Source organism: Chenopodium quinoa, unplaced genomic scaffold (assembly GCF_001683475.1).
Source record: "Chenopodium quinoa cultivar QQ74 unplaced genomic scaffold, ASM168347v1, whole genome shotgun sequence".
NCBI classification, from domain to species: Eukaryota; Viridiplantae; Streptophyta; class Magnoliopsida; order Caryophyllales; family Amaranthaceae; genus Chenopodium; species Chenopodium quinoa.
The window spans coordinates 1,097,401-1,115,025 of NW_018743893.1; the positions used below are offsets into that span (position 1 = coordinate 1,097,401).

At 33.3% G+C, this 17,625-nt stretch overlaps 2 protein-coding genes across 3 annotated transcripts; one reads left to right on the top strand and one right to left on the bottom strand.

The window, feature by feature from the left end:
- The first annotated feature begins 712 nt into the window (after positions 1-712).
- Positions 713-7,305, top strand: LOC110686696 (nucleobase-ascorbate transporter 6). 2 transcript variants are annotated; one of them, XM_021863300.1, is made up of 15 exons: positions 713-989; positions 1,447-1,580; positions 2,439-2,536; positions 2,658-2,834; positions 2,959-3,059; positions 4,176-4,251; positions 4,378-4,437; positions 4,572-4,756; positions 5,027-5,123; positions 5,336-5,422; positions 5,549-5,607; positions 5,720-5,811; positions 5,898-5,975; positions 6,077-6,237; positions 6,351-7,305. In XM_021863300.1, exons 2-15 carry the CDS (start codon positions 1,475-1,477, stop codon positions 6,567-6,569), a joined length of 1,596 nt encoding a protein of 531 aa, XP_021718992.1. In that variant the 5' UTR covers positions 713-989; positions 1,447-1,474; the 3' UTR covers positions 6,570-7,305. The 2 variants fall into 2 exon arrangements, with proteins under 2 accessions (XP_021718992.1, XP_021718994.1); XM_021863302.1 differs by lacking the exon at positions 713-989 and adding an exon at positions 1,068-1,283 and having other exon boundaries at positions 6,351-6,569.
- A 235-nt stretch (positions 7,306-7,540) lies between these two features.
- Positions 7,541-12,101, bottom strand: LOC110686695 (aluminum-activated malate transporter 9-like). The gene is made up of 6 exons (XM_021863299.1): positions 11,482-12,101; positions 10,303-10,440; positions 9,941-10,210; positions 9,643-9,779; positions 9,409-9,555; positions 7,541-8,678 (listed from the first exon to the last, which is right to left on the bottom strand). Exons 1-6 carry the CDS (start codon positions 11,864-11,866, stop codon positions 8,082-8,084), a joined length of 1,674 nt encoding a protein of 557 aa, XP_021718991.1. The 5' UTR covers positions 11,867-12,101; the 3' UTR covers positions 7,541-8,081.
- Positions 12,102-17,625: the final 5,524 nt, after the last annotated feature.

Sequence of the window (17,625 nt, forward strand, 5' to 3'; positions counted from 1 at the left end):
TCAAATAAATTATAATTAAGTTTTGCTACAATTGGTTGGGCAGTCCACAATTAATAAATCCAAATAGAATAATTTTGTCACAATCACCCAAATCAAAGGTCATTAAATTAAGACCCTATCACATGAAAGTTGAAGTTGGTATGGACTTTACTTGAATTACAATTGTCCAGTTGTATGAGAACTGGATTCATGGGCAACACCCAGAAATTGAGGGAAGAATTAAACAAACATAAGTTAATTTATAGAGTTACTCGGCTCTCTTTGTTTATTGCTTTATAATTTTCCATTTTTTAATACTTGCAACACAGGTATGGATAATAAAGTCATAGAAAATGACTAATCCATGTCATATTGACCAGCGAACTAAAAATACTTCACGAAAGATTACAACTAATCTATAGACTATAGCTATAGGTAGAGGTTTTCTAATTAAAATAAGCAAATGTTGCAAGTATTAAAGAACCGAATAAATAATAATCCAAACTTCCGATTACGATTAGAAGAGCCCACCTAAAATTCTTTCATACCAAAATAGTACAAAACAGAAAATAAATACGAGTAGCAGGCAGAAGGGTCAAGATTTTGCCAGATAAAGTCCAATAATAGAGTTTAATTAAACCCTTTTGTCAAAGGGTGTAAAAGTCATTTCACCAATAATACAACCAACACGGCGTCGTTTATGTAGGAGCGGCTACCTTTATTGGTTTCTGGGTGTAAAAATTGCTCAAAATATTCAAAGCATAAAGTTAAGAATTTTTTTTGTAAATTTGCAAAAATTTATCAAAAAGGCAACCTAACTCTACATTATTGATTTCTAGAAAGAAAAAGAAAAAGAAAAAGAAAAAGAAAAAGAGAGTGCTAAGTAGCATAACACAAGAGTTTTTTAGGAGAGAGAAAAAACTGAGGTGATAGAGCTTCAGACATTGTTAATCTGCAACTCATTTTTTTCTGGGTAAAGAAGAACAGCTTAATTTGGTGAAAAATTTTAGGTGGGGTACTAAAAACTTTGTTGACATTTTATTTTTTTCATCAAAAAATTTAATACCCACTTGATTTATTTGGTTCTTAAAGTTAGTAAAAAGTTAATTTAGCTTTTTATTTCGTACTACATTTTTTGCATAAATTTTTTTGTTTTTTTTAAAAATTTCCCACTATTTCTGGGTCACATTATTTGATTTTTAGTGCCTTTTTACAGTCTTTTAGGTGGGTTATAGCAATCAATTATAGTGTTATATACATGTGGGTGTGTTCCCTTAAGTAAAGTCGGTGTTATAATTTTCGGGGTACTGAAAATTTCTGATTTTCTGGGTGTTAGATTTTCTGCATATAATTGTTGTTAATACTGTTTAAATGGGTTTCTGAAAAAGGAAATATTTGGATCTGGTTTTTGTTTAGATTTCACTATTTTTTGCTGATTTTTTTGTTGGTATTTGTTGTGTTTCATAGTGAATATTAGTGAAGAGTGGTAAAGAAAATGGCAGGAGGTGCAGCACCAGCTAAGGCGGATGAGCCAGCGCCACATCCACCAAAGGACCAGCTCCCTAATGTTTCTTACTGTATTACAAGTCCTCCTCCTTGGCGTGAGTCTCTCCTCTCTATTTTCAATTTCGAGGTTGCGTTTTTGTTAATTAGAAAAGATTCCGAATGTGAGGAACAAAAAAGAACGGAGGGAGTAGTAGTTAGTCTTAGTAGAAATTTCTATAGCTATATGTGGTATATGATACTGTGAAGTGGTTTATGGTAGTGATAATGCATTGATATGTCTATTTTTGTGATGGATTATTGATTTTTTTTTTCCTTTTTTGGTTAAAGTATTGGTACTATGTTAGATACTTTTATTTATTTTTGGTGGGTTAGCCGGTTTATTTTTTAATTATCTATATGCTTATTAAAGAATTAAGATTTATGGTTTATTTTGATCTTATTTATTTAGAACATGTTGGTGAAGGGTCTAAATTGTGGTTGTTTTGTAGGAAGATTTTTTTTACATGATTGACATATTATGTGCTTTATTGTATTAGTGTTTAGAATCACTTGTGGAGTTGTGGGGTTTATCCTAACCTATGCCTTATCGCCTCTACTTGGTTGATGACTTACTGAGCGTGACAGGAATATTAAGGTCCTCATGGTGTATCGTAGTCTTTGAAGGATTTCTCCTATTTATTTTTGAAATCACATCCAAGCTAGGAGTATGGTACTCGTTGTGAACATGAGAATTCTTGATTATAGTTTTGATGTTTTGGAGGGAGAGTTTTATCAATCATTTCACCTTTCCGCAAAAATGTATATTTGGTCCTTGGAGCGAGTTGTTTCATCCGCCCATAATCTCATTGCTTCTTTCAAGGCTTGTTCTGCTGAATTTTTGTGACCTTACCTCGCATACCAGTTTAAAAGAATTGTACTGCTGGTCAACTAACGAAATTTCTATTATTTTGCAGCCGAGGCGATCCTTCTTGGTTTCCAGCACTACATTGTGATGCTTGGCACAACTGTTCTCATCCCTAGTGCTCTTGTTCCTCAAATGGGAGGAGGAAAGGTAGGTCATGGTTCACAAGGATGAATGTAATAATACCAATGAAATGAGGTTCCTGATAAAACTTCCTTTTTGACTGCTGACAACCATGCCTAACCGTTCTTTACATTTTGTCGTTCAATAGGAAGAGAAAGCAGAAGTTATTCAGACATTGCTATTTGTTGCTGGTTTGAACACACTACTACAGACAACATTTGGAACTCGATTACCAGCTGTGATCGGAGGATCTTACACCTTTGTTGCACCAACTATTTCCATAATCTTGGCTGGTCGATACAGTCAAGAACAAGATCCTATAAAAGTATGTGCCGTAAAACGCATTTGTTGTTATTGATAAATGTTAGGAAAGTTGAATGCTGAAACATCTACTTTGCTTAATTTGAGCAATTGTCTGTCTGACACATAACCTCTTTATTTCTCAACAGAAATTCAAGAGTATAATGCGGGGAATACAAGGGGCTCTAATTGTTGCTTCAACCCTTCAAATTGTACTCGGCTTTAGTGGTCTTTGGCGTAATGTCACAAGGTGAGTTTACGATTGATGTTTTGTTGCTTAATGCTTATTATTGACCATATTAGAACTTTGCAGTTTTCTGGCTTCTGCAGTTTCAAGAGCAAAATTCACTTCATCATAAGCACTCACAATTTACTATGATTCTTTTGCATTAAGGAACACAAAAGGATATCCTAATATCCCTCCTCCCTCCCCCCCCCCCCCCCCCAAAACACACACCCACCCACCCACCCACCCACCCACACACAAAAAAAAAAAAAGGTACAATTTAAAAACTAGTATTTGGAAACACATAAAATCCTCTTATTTATTTTGCCTCTAGCTCTCACTTTTAGTTCTATATATACCAGTTTAATTTGAACATCTGGTTTATATTTTGACTTGGATTTTCAAAGCTCTTGGTGTTCCTCTCCTGCCCCTTGCCACAAATTACTTCTGGTTACATTCTTCCATGTGTATATAGCACCTTGATCACTTTCTGTTTGACTGCTGGTGCACTGAAGTTGAAGTCATTGTAAAACTTTGATATACTATTTAGTATGAAGTACTATCTTAATTAAAGAAGGGATGAATATTAACCCTCACTTCTTACTTTCTAAGATACATTTGAAGAGCCATTGAAGGCTTAATATTGAAACACATATTGTTATCCATTGTGTAGATAATTTGAACCCTAGTCCCTCTAATTCTTTTCGTTATGAACAAGAACTCTAGTGGTTTTGTAGTAAGCCATTTTCATCTAGTAATTCATAGTTCCTGGTGATAATATATTTCAAGTGTGTATGTTCTACCCTTGACTCGTAGCGTTTTTATTGTGTTACTTGTTCACTTATCTGCTTCGCTGCTTGATCCTAATGAAGGCATACTTAATTGGAGCTGCTTATATCTATATGAAAAAGGGTGCCTAATAGAATTATCCTCTTGGTTGTATTCACTTGCTATACTCTTGATTGTGATTTTTCTTTCAAAAAGAGCTGCTTGGCTTGAGATGAAAATTAAGGTGGCTCATTATATAGGTTTATAATGTTGCATCAATGTTCAAAATCTGCTTAAGAATTATTTGTTTCTTCCTCCCTCAGTTATGTATCAACTAATGTTAGTCTACAACTGTCCTTTGGTATCTTGTAGGTTTCTGAGCCCACTATCAGTGGTTCCCTTGATATCTCTGGTTGGCTTCGGACTCTATGAACTTGGTTTTCCTGGGGTAGTATTTCAGTGTCAATCACTTCTTTATCTTCTCTTTTTCTCTAGCAAAGTTGTTTGCATTCCCTCCAGTTGCTTTTATTTTCTGTTTATCATCACTGATGTAGGTGTTTTCCTGCTTCTTCAGGTGGCAAAGTGTGTGGAGATTGGCTTGCCAGAGCTTGTGCTTTTAATATTTATTGCAGTGGTAAGATTATTAACCACACAAAACTAGCACCTCGTGGTTGAATTTGGGAGTTGAGAATTATACATCTTCAATCTTCTATTACATAATAATTATTTGGCTTCAATTAATTAATTCATCCACGATTTATTTTGCAGTATCTATCACAAGCCACGAAATTCGGGAAGCATGTTTTTGAACGCTTTGCTGTTCTGATCTCTGTGGCTATAGTTTGGCTATATGCACACATTCTTACGGTGGGTGGAGCATATAATCATGCTGCACCAAGGACTCAGATAACATGTCGTACTGACAAATCTGGACTTATAAGTGGTGCTCCATGGTAATATATTGTTTTTTTAAGAAGTTTTTAAGTGTTACACCTCTTTTCAAATATTTTTCTTTGTAAATGGTGCTATGCATGGGGATTGGGGAGGGAGTTTTTAAACCTTGAGCTTGATTAACAAGTTCTTAATTGCAGTTAACTCCTATTCATGTTAAATTTAAACTGTCCTATGAACTGGCCATGATGCAAGAAATTATATGGTGTTGTCTGAACACTTGAGGTGAATTTCCGCAGAACCATCTAATACTCTCTGATCTAACGTTGCAGGATTAGAGTTCCATACCCCTTTCAATGGGGTGCACCCACATTTGATGCCGGTGAAGCCTTTGCTATGATGTTGACATCTTTTGTTGCTCTTGTCGAGGTATGTTTAATTTTTATCTTTTGCTGTAATATGTGGAAACTACTGAAAAATGAATGTTCACTTATCAGGGCCCTGTGAAAAGCTTTAATGAGATTTAAATCACCAAAATTTTACAGTGTTTAAATCTTAAATGCAGTTGGCCCATCTTGTGTCTTATTTTAGATTGACTTGATTATTTTATAATGTACGAATGGTTCTTATTCCATTTGCAGTCCACTGGTGCCTTCATCGCAGTTTCAAGGTCGGCTAGTGCAACAATGATGCCTCCTTCTGTTCTTAGTCGTGGTGTTGGTTGGCAGGTAGAATACAAGATATTACCCTTGCCTTCAACTTACATAAGATATTGTTTATTTGAAATCCTTGTTTTTCTTGCAAGTAAGCTTTTTAACTAGATAGCTTATATCTAAAATCTCTCTTCTTGACAGGGAGTTGGCATTTTGTTGTCTGGATTGTTTGGAACCGGGATTGGGTGCTCCGTTTCCGTGTAAGACTAAGACATCTTTTTTTGTACTTGGTGTGCATGTAAATTATTGGATAAATTTTTATAGTATCAATTTTGTTTAGTAAGGAAACTTCTTCTTGGGTGTTTTATGCAGCGAGAATGCCGGTCTCTTAACTCTGACACGTGTTGGTAGTAGACGGGTTGTCCAAATATCAGCTGGCTTTATGTTATTCTTTTCCATTCTAGGTGTGTATATCTAATACTAATTATGTGTTGTGGTAGTAGGGTCAATTTAATTCTCTTTTGATTCCTTATCGTACATGATATTGCAGGGAAATTTGGAGCTGTGTTTGCTTCAATTCCTTCACCAATAATCGCTGCCTTGTACTGCCTCTTCTTTGCCTATGTTGGTAAGCATATGTGGTTTGACAATATAAAAGCGAAAACTACCATAGAACATTTAATTCACTTACTATGTATAACATATTAACATGATCTTAATTTGATGCAGGTTCTGTTGGTTTGAGCTTCCTTCAGTTCTGCAATCTCAACAGCTTCCGTACAAAGTTCATATTGGGATTCTCCATTTTCTTGGGTTTGTCAATACCTCAATACTTTAACGAGTATGAAGCAATTAAGGGTTTTGGGCCTGTCCATACAGGCGCAAGATGGGTAATGCTTGATTTTATTATATTTTTTTTATTTGCTCTTTGATCTATTGTGGGCTTCAATTATTCTTAGCCTACAGGATAAGTGCTCATTTCATGTGGTTGTCAAAATGACAGTTTAATGACATGGTGAACGTCCCCTTCTCTTCGGAAGCATTTGTTGCGGGAATTGTAGCATATTTCTTAGACAACACCCTGCACCGGAAAGAAGGCGCAGTGAGGAAGGACAGGGGTAAGCATTGGTGGGATAAGTTCCGGTCTTTCAAGGGAGACACTAGGAGTGAGGAATTCTATTCTCTCCCCTTCAACTTGAACAAGTATTTCCCATCTGTGTGATTTAGTCTCCTGGGTATCAAAGAGGTATCACTAAAAAGCATGAGTTTTCCTCGAGTATGATGATGGTCTTGCTCTATAGTAATCATTGTTTGATCAAGTAACTTACAACAATTGCAATATGCTATAGTTCTCAGTATAAATTAGTTTGTTACTTTTTGTAGGATTCCTTTAGGACAATTATTTGTTTCTTTCTGTGTTGTAAATCCAATGTATTAGTTGTAACAAAGCAAAGCAACAAAGGAAACAAGGCCAATGGTTTATGAGTTTCCCACCCTTGCTCTTGGATATCCTACTAATCCAAGCTACAGAAACAAGCAAACAACTCTGCTTCTGCAGATCTGCTGATCCAGACTCATTACCAAATCATGAATCGGGATTATAATGAGGGTGTTGTGTGATGTTCCCCTTGAATTCTTCAAAATCGGCTGAACTGACAGTAAATTTGCAGTCCTGCTCGTTCATCAAATAGATGTGTCATCTTCAGTGCCATCATTGAGAATTATACGGGGATGCAAGAGTATATGTGAGCTCATAAGTGATTATTGGACCTCCCTTGTGGAAGTTATAACTAGTTTTGCTACAAGCTGTTCAGATTCATTCAGATTGATGTATGAAGTACTAGTACTACGTAGTTAAAATTTCTAGTGTCGTGTATTAGTATAAATTTATTTATCCTGGAAGTGGAGTAGAAACACAAAATAACAGTAAGTTCTTTAAATATTCTATTTTGTGTGCCTAATGTGTTTTTTTTTTTTTTTTTTTTTAAAAAAAAAAAATAAATAATCACGAATGAAAGTTTTCAACAAAAATCCAATCAATGTGTTTCCATTCATTTAATCAATTATTATGAGCAAACATTCAAACAATTGTCAAAACATAATTAATGTTATCTCGATAAAGTTATGTGAAATAAAATAGTTTATGTGAATAGTTCATAATATAAAGTTAAAGGAGCATCTAAAGGAATTAGATAATAAGGAACATATGATTTGATTCCAGCATTATGGAGAAATCAAAAAGTTCACATATAAAGATATAATCAAAGTAAGATCAGTAGTCGAGTTGATATTGATAGGATGAACATTTTTGTTCAACTCCCACAATCAAATCTTTTACACAATCAATTATATTGATTGATCGGATAAACTGAGGGATCTAGAATAGTCAATAACCCATTTAAGTCGAGTATAGAAGAAGAATATTATAGGTAGGTGTTGTGTCTGGCCCATTTCTCCGGCTTCATTATTCATGATTGAACTGTAATTGATATACATCATACCAATGTAACCTATAACATTGTTGTAGTTTCTTGTCTACGACGTACGGATTACTTACCAAGTACGTGCTCCTGCTGCAAACACCTCAAACTTCACCTTTGTAGACTTCAAAGGGCTCATAGGCTCGCTGCTATGTTACATACAATCCATGTCTTTGCAGGGTTCTCCTTGTGCTTGCCATGACAGAAAATGTGGCATCTGGTGCTTAGAACCACGAATCTCTTAAGAACCCAATTCAAGCAACAAATACTTCTGGTGTTTGATGGTGAACAGGTTCCTTAAATTCCGCTTTCTCACTAAGTTCTTTAAAAGCTTCAACAAGATTTTGGAGCCTCGCAACAAATTCAACCAAAAGGGAAGAAAAGGTTGCTAAAGATAAAGCACTTGCACTCTCATAAGTCTTTGACTCATCTTGATTTCGTTCCTTATTTTCATCAACGGACAACAGTGGAGCAGGCAAAGATGCCTGCTTCCTGTGGGTTCCATGGTTGTTTTCACCATCAAGGCTTGTATGTAGTGCTTGAAGGTCACTGACTGACTTCACTTCTGGCATTGCACTTTCATAATCTGCTGTCAGGAAATCTGGAGTTTGTCCAGGATTTTGAGGATTTCCAATCTCCCAAAACTCTGAATTGACAAGAAGATATGATTTTTTGTCAATTTTCTTTTGTAATGTTTCTACTGCTTCATCCACTTCGTAAAGTATATCTTCTTCTGGACCTAACTTTTCCATTCTTTTTATTCTGTTTCCCAGTTCACGCAGCACTTTAGCACCTTCATTACCGACTTTCTGAAGCTCACTACGGAAAATCTGTCTTCTTTCAGGAGGCGCCTAATGTATGAAGAGAAAAGGAAACCAATGAAATAACATAATATTGTAGCCACATAAAGAGTGGTTAGCTGGGTAGGGAGATAGCGGTAACTGATGAGCCACATACAAGAAAATAAAATGATTTTCAAACAATCAATTAATCACAGATGGATTTCGTTATAATACTCGTGTGAGTTGAACGCCTCTAAAACAAATAGCTTAAATTTTATTAGTCCTTCAAAAGTTGAATTTTATGCAAAATTCCTATTCTGTTTAACTCTTTATTCGGCTGAGAGGTGCAGGTGTAGGTGTTGGCAGTTAAAATGAAGATCCAAGAAAATTACACCTTCACTTTGCCATTGAAATTGAATGCCAAGAGAATGGGTTTGCCTCTTTGCATTGGCTGTGTTTATACAAATGTTACACAATCCAATGTAAAGCAGCATTGAGGAGGGCTAGATAATGCAGCCTCACTCCTGAAGACTACTTGCCTTAGTTGATTATTGAAAAGACATAAGCTGTTTTCCAGCTCAGAATAATGAATAGATGATACATACAAGTGGGACAGCTGACTCGGCTTCAGTTAAGTAGCTAACCACTCAATTTGCTAATACCAATTCATTCAACTTTCTTGGAAGAACACTCCGACCAAGATTGAAGTCAACATATGACACAGAATTTTTATAAGGACTTTGACACAAGACCCCAAAAAATCGAAGAGAATTTTAAGCAGAAGAGTTAGCATACAAACCTGAATCTCAGAAAGTATACAGCCATGCATGGCCATGACCATAAATGCACAATGCCTCAGAGCTCCGCTTACTTTGGTATAGGATTTCCATGGATATGTAAGCATTTTGTAAGGACCGTGAGGTGGTTCCCAGATAGCAAAACCTACCTACACATTCAGCAAACAAGAAGAGCGTTCAGTACCAAATAAGTGTTAATAGAAGAAGATGCATTGAAAAATAAGCAAAAGACTTGCCAAAGTTTCCTCCTGACTTGCTGAATCTACAGCTGACCTATACCCACTATAAAGTGGATCATCAGAAGCTTGAAATGTAAGAATTTTTGAGGGGACTCGAGTATATTCAACACAGCTCAGATATCCATTCACAACACCTACAGAGTAGCTTAGCATGAGTTATTCAAGAATGACAAACTTGGTGTTGAAACATGAAAGACAAGAGGCAAAGCATACACTTAATAATCAATTTTAAAGCATTTGCATTACTGTCTAAGAAAGTATGCAATCAAAAGACATGAACAAAACATTAACAAACCTTCTAAAGAAACTGCAACATTCATAAAGTTCTTCACCACCAAGTTGTGCAGATCCTCTCCAGCCCATATCGGGTATATGCAGGTGTTTATCAACAATGAAACAGCAGCACCCAGTGCAATAAGTATGAATCTAGTAGCAGCTGTATTGACAAATTCCCTTGTTCTATACCCAGACACCATGATGAAGCAGTATGTCAACAGGAAAACTCTAAATCCATACTCATAAGGCTTCATTGTAGGATAGAGTTTCATATAGGTGGCAATAAATCCTACCATTGTGCAGAACCATAAAAGGAAAATAGCTTAGAATAAATATAAGAGTGAGACTTTAGCTAAAAAGTCACTGTTGCTAGTATTATACCTATAATAAAGATGCTAATGATAATTACAAGTTCTTCCCAATCTCCAGCTAAAGTTGACAACATTGCCATGCCCAGAGCAAGTCCTCCAGCCGATAATGTCCCCAATCCACGATTGAATCCCTTGCTAAGGGTTGCTCCTAGAAATGCATCACAAACATGTCAGCATAACAAAGTTGACAAATATCAAGACGATCTAATTTCATACTAAGGATCAACTATCTAACCGACCAAAAAAAAAAAAAAGGCATTTATCATGATTTTTTTTTTTTTTTTTTGGAATAAAAATGTTTAGTATACATGTAATCATAAGCTCAAGGGCATCTAATTCATCTATTGGATTACTCTGATTATGATAAAATAAAGTCATGAACTAATGAAATTTCAAATGGACTTAATTTAAAGAAAACTGCGGAAAAAAAAGAAGGAAATGCCAACCCAATTAAATGTATAGCACTAGCTAAAAGGGCTATAGATGATCTATAATATCCTAGCATACAAAATCATGAAATGGCCTTACCAATTTGCCATAATCTAACCCTAAATTCATAATCTACAAGATTACTGAACCTAACCCGAACAATGCACGATTTCTAACCTAAAATGTAGCGGTGTAGGCACAACTTTGCATGAGCAAGTTCCCCTTTAATATAACAACATCCTCTTTTTAACATTTTTTTTTTACCTTAGATTCAATGCAAATTAATGAGGAAGAACAAAACACATCCAAATATTCCCCTTATTCTTTAGATTCAAAGGTAAGCCTTAATTGCATAACAGAGATTATAACCCAAAGCAAAGTACTCATAATAACTTATTCACCGCTCAATTTGACAATGCTAATCCTAAAACAGCAGCAATTTCTAATCATTGCAACAATTTACAAGAACAATTAGAAATTAAATTAGGGTTATACAATAGTAATTCACCAATTAGCCATATCATACAATTACACTAAGGAACAAAACCCCACAAATTCCAAACAAACAAAGATCATATAACAACCAATTAATGGGAAAATTTTAAACTTCTTGATGATTACATGAACTGGGTTTTGCACAAACAGCATAAAACATCAATAAACAGAATAAAATCACATATTTATCAAACTTAATCACAATCATAATATAACTCCAAACAAAAAAATCTCAATAATCAAACAAAAGTATTCAAAAGATTACCAATACTAAATTCAAAGACGACAACAACAGTAAGAATCGCCCAAACAGAGTAACGCCCAAGATCTTCAAATGGCTTCTTCAGAAAAATCAGAAACGAAAGAAGTGTTAAAGCAAGACCCATTTTCGCAGAAAAAACCACTTTTCTAGGATCCGATTTTCCCATTTGAAAAGCTTTTACGGTAAATTCTCGAAACCCATTACACCAATTTACAAACTTATGTTGTAAAGAAACGAAACAGTTTGTATGTTGTTGATGTTGGTGTTGTTGATAATGTTCATCTAAGAGAGGAAGACCCAAAGAAGATGGGTAATCTTTAGAGAGATTTTTCTTCTCTCTCCTCTCTGCAAAAGAGTATCGGAATGATCCCAGTTTTGCTGTCGCCATTGAAGGTGAAGTGAGTGATGAACAGAGTGAAAAACAATAAAAGAGTGAATGAGAAGATCGCTTAAAAGGAGAGAACCGCAATTATACGAGATATCTAGATTCATTCATTTTGCGTGTAATATAATATTCCCTCCGTTCTTTTTCATTGCCCGACCTCCGAAGAATGTTCCTTTAAAGACTACCCCATTTTTTTATTTGATGATTTTTTTTTTCGAGTTTAAGTGTTTTACGTAGTGTTATCTTCACTTGAATTTTATCCTATCTTAATTGATATAAAATTATCAATCCTTATCTTAACCTTTTGCCGTTCACTTATAGTTGCAATGTTTGATTTGTGAAATTTTAAATAGAGAGAAATCTAATAGGATCTCGACTTTTAGGTACAAGTGTATTATTGAGTAGTATCTTGTTAATATGAGTTACAAGTATACATCAAATCCCTTTAAAGCAATCATGAAAAGTATTACAGATTTTCTAACAATAGCAAAACCTTAGTTCCAAATAATTGGGTCAGTTAACATGAATGCCATAGGGATTCATTTTCTAAAAATAGAACGAATAAAGATAGGTGATAAAATAAAGAAGAAAAAAGCCATAGAATTCAAATAGAGTGATGGAAATTTTAAGTGAAAACCAAAAAGAGGATATAAAAATTAACATTTAAGAAAGATTTATAAAACAGGCCTAAAGCAGAGGTGATCAAACTGAGCTTGACCCAATTTTGGGCGGGCTATGGACATAAAAATTCGACCCGAAGTCAGGTTTGGCCTGGCTAAAATAGCATTTCAAACTTTTTTAGCTGGTTTTTTTTGTTCGGCCCAAAATGGCTCGAAAACTTCACTAGGCCCAATCAAAAGTTACGGGTTTTGAGCAAGCATTTTCGGCCCATATTTTTGGACTGATATTTTAGCTTTTGGCCTAGCCCGACGTGTCCCAGATCACCTCTAGGCCAAAAGGTTATAATAAAAGAAGGAAAAACATGCAAGTATAAACACAGGAAATTTTTTTTGAAAAAACCTTAAAAGAGGAAATATATAGAGTTAACAAAACAAAATGAGTTAAGTTAAAAAGAAAAAAGGTTTATTTCGTATTTATTAAAATTTGACATGTCCTAAACGTAGATCTTTTTCCCTTAATGTCGTGTTTCAAGTCATGTTTGGTTAAGTGATTTTTATATGATTTTTAGCTTTTAGAGGTTTGATCCAATTGAGTGTTTGGTAAATCACTTATTGAAAGAGTTTTTCGGGATAAAAAAAAAATACTTCGTATTTTAGAAAAAAGGTCATAATGATGCCTTTTGAAATTAATTTATTGAACCATTAGCCTTTTGTGTTATTAAATGCATTGAAACAGTCAAACTCTTTTACACAACCAGCTATTCAAATAAGTTAATACAACCAGTTAGCTAAGCTAGTTAATACAATCAACTACTAGCTATGCCTTCCTCTATCTTCAAAAGACTTTTATCTCTCTCAATCACCGCTCAATGGCGCTCATCAAGATTTTTTTAGGTCTTCCCCCATCCCTCGCGACGAATTATTTGCCACTATTCGATCAAGTCTTCTTACCAGAGTTGTGCTATATATTTTCGATCAAGTCTTCTTACTAGAGTTGTGCTATATATTTTTTAAGTCGTCGTTCACTCAACATTGTACTGTTAGCAAAGTTGCTCAAATAAGGTGTAATGGACTTTCCAACATAAGAATAAATAGAAATTTAGTATATAGATAGGCTTTAAGTGTGTGAGATGTGGCCTGTGGGTTTATTTGTGAATATAGAACATGATAGGATTGAGGTTAAAGTGGCTACTTATTAATGCCTACACCCTAGTGTAGGTAAATATACCTACACCCTCCCGCCCCCCCTCCCCCACCACCAACTTACCTCCCTCCCAAATAGAGTCTCTCCAAAAAAAAATACAGATTATATATATCACCATTGTTATCCTCTAAAAAGCTTCATTCTATGATTTATCTCTCCAAAAACCATTATCCTTTGTTTTCTCTCTCCAAAAAATTTCATCATATCTATTTTCTCTTTCCAAAAACCTTCATCCTTAATTTTCTCTCTCTAAAAACCTTCATATTTTTCATCATAGAAGTTAATCATCATCTACTCATGTCACTTCTTATGGGAGCTTCATTGTTGACGCAAATTATTGATGAGGTACTAATTTCTCTCTCCTTTTTTCATTTCAATGATTTGATATAATTGTTAAATATTGTTTTGATTACTCTAATTTTTTCCCCAAATTTATTGTCAAATCATAGAAAAAAAAATTAATATATTGGTTGAATTAGTTTATGATGTGTTATTATATTATATAATTATTAGACATAAATAATTGAAAACAGAGTGTTGTTGTTGTAATTTTCTGGATAATTTGATATATTTCGTCAGATTATTGAGATGTAAATTTAGTTTAGTGTGGAATATAATTGTTGAAGAATGTTCACTTTCGTTATGATAGATGTTCATTAGCGTATTAGTAAATGATCATTTGCATATTAATATATACGAGCATTAGATTTCTTATATATGTTCATATTATCGTCATCTTCATCAAAAATTTTCTTTAGAATTAAAGATTTTGAGTAAGAGTTTGTGACTTATACTTTTTTGTGGAAGTAAGTGATTCTTATAATTGTAATTGAATTATGTTATTGTTTGATATTCTCTAATGTTATGTTAAGGCGAGATTTTATGTTATTAATTGTGTAAAATTTGTTCTAGTTCTTATGATTGTTATGACTAATAATGAAAATTTCTTTTTTATATCATCCATTCTCATATTGATAAATGCTCATAATGATCTATATATTTTCATTCACATATTAATTGATGGCCATTCAAATTTTGATAAATAATGTTCATTTGGATTGTTATATATGTACATTCTCATATTGAAAAATAGTCACTTAGATTTAAATGCACGTTCATTTCATTCTCATATTTAGAATGAGTCTCATTTGGATATTGATACTACATTCATGTAAATTGTTTATTAATAGATGTTATTCAAATATTAATACATAAATTATTCATCCTTGCTTGGATATATGTATATTCACATATTTATATAATGCTCATATGTAAAAATCATAAGGAATTATGAAATTATTTGCCACTGAAAATTGAATATAGAGTATAATTGTGCTAATTTTCTGAATTAGTTGAGCTTTCGTAGAATTATTGAGATTTGAATTAGTTTATAGTGAATTTGACTTTTGGATAAATGTTTATTTTCATTTTGATAGATTTTCATTTTGATAGATGTTTATTATGATATTAGTATATGATCATTCACATTCTTACCTTAGATAAGATCAACTACGGTCTAGTCTTGAGAGAAGACTACCCTAACTTTGTTTATGATAATTCAGATATTAATAAATGTATAATGGGATTTAAACAAATGTACATTTAGATTTAAATACGTACATATTCATTCTCATACTGAAGATATTCACATAGACTATAATAATACATGTCCAACTTCATATTAAATTAATATATACATACATTTCAACTCTAATATTGATATATAGAGGTTTATTCGAATATTGATGCATAGATGTTCATTTGGATAAGTGTATATCACACATATATTAATGTATGTTCATTCACATATCAGAAAGTGTTCAAGAATAAATCACATATTATTCATTCATCTAGAAAATGTATTATTTTATTACTTTACAGTGTGTTCATTTTTGAATTCGTTATTGTTATTCATTCGTAAATGTTCAATTTTGAATATCTAGATTTCATGTACTTTTGTTTGGAATGTGTTCATGGTTGTTATTTTTTTTTTTTTTGAAACACGTGATCTCTTACTGTACATGATAATCAAGTAAGGAAGTTGAAAGCGACAAATATATTGTGCTCATTGGATTGAATTTTTCATGGAAAACACACAATATTATATGATTAGAGGTGCAACAAGCTAAGGAGGATATATCTATATAGACGACACTTTATTATACCAAATGTAACAATAAATAATGTTCAATTAACAAGACACATGTATATTTAGGATTTAATGGTTCACTTTCATGTTTATGAAACAATTACATGAAATAGAATAGAAATGTGTTATTATTGTAATAAAATTAAACTTATTTTATATTGGAAATTATTTTTTAACAACGTTTTATTTAAATAAATAGAATTTTTAGATGTATGTACTTATTATATTACTTACACTGTTACACATTGTTCTTGAAATGAACATTTGATGATACAAAAATGAACATCTATTGAAACATAAATAATGAAAAATGAACGTTTGATGATGCAATACTTCTTATAATAAAAATGATTTGAGTGCAGTAATCCTTATAAATAAATTTGCTCTTAGTTTTATTTATAGAAAATTCTAAAAATACAATTCAGAAAATATACGAAGTATTAATTAGAACAAAAAAACTCCTTGCTAAAAGATGAACATCTAATAGTACAAAAATGAACATTTATAAATACAGAAATGAACATGTTATAAAAATTTATAGGAAATTCATAAATGAAAAGGGGAGGATGGGACATAGGCAGAGGGTGTGGGGGGTGCAGGCAATGTTCCCTAACTCGGGGTGTAGGTAAAAATTTGTATTAAGTGGCAGTACATAGTTTCAAGTCTTGGGCTCACAAGTCACGAGTCATAACTTGTTGTTAGCCCACGATTTGGCTGGTAGTCATAGTAAGCGGGAATATAGTTCTTGTAGTTCGTATTATACTTTCTCCATTCACTTATAATTGCAATATTTGATCTGTGAAATTGTAAATAAAGGCGAATCTAATAGGATCCTCACATCTAGGCTTAATTGTTGAGTATCTTGTTAGTACGAGTTATACATCAAATCCTTTTAAGCAATCATGGAGAGAGTATTACACATTTATACAGTTATACTCATTGGTAAAAAAAAAAAAAAAAAAAAAAAAAAAAAAAAAAAAAAAAGTGATTATTAGGGCTAAGCTAGTTAGGAGTGCAACTAGTTGGTTTGGGATTCATTTTGAAAGGGTTATCCGTTATTAGGATAGTGTAAATGGCCCAAAAAGACACTTGTTTGTATGCCCCTTAGTTCAGTTATCTAGCCATTCGAGTGGACTTACCTTATCATAACTTATCTATTTTTTTTTTTTTTTAGTTATGTATAGGTTATTTTTTAGTTGACCCATTTAATTAATATGATCCAAAAGCTCACCTCAAACTTGGAACAAGTTTGGATCGAATCGGGTCGGCTTTTACCGGTGCTACCCATAATCAATACTTTACTACATACTCGTAATAATTAATTATGAAGTACTGTATATTAATTGGTCGGATAAATTAGGGATCCGTAATATGGAGTAGTCAAGACTCAAGAGCCCATTTAAGTTAAGTAGAAAAGAAGATATTTAAGGTAGGTTTATGTAAAGCCGGTGGTATCCAGGTGAAAGAGAAGATGGGTCTGGGTCCATTTCTGGTCCATGTTATTGCAAATTTGCGCTCAATTTTCTAAATCCAATTCCACAAATTTGTGCTACATTCTTGACTTAGAAAAAGATACCTAAAGATAGAGAAAGGGGCCCTTGTGAATCCGATACTGTTTTGCAATGTCACTATTCACTAATGTGTGGTGTATATTTTGTTGTTGAATAGAGCCCTTTAATTCCAAATATGAAAGCGGATGTAAACTTATCAGTAAATGATCATTAGTCGTCTTGGTATAAATGGCATGTATTCCTTTCTTTGGATAAATATAGATGTATGTACATAAGAA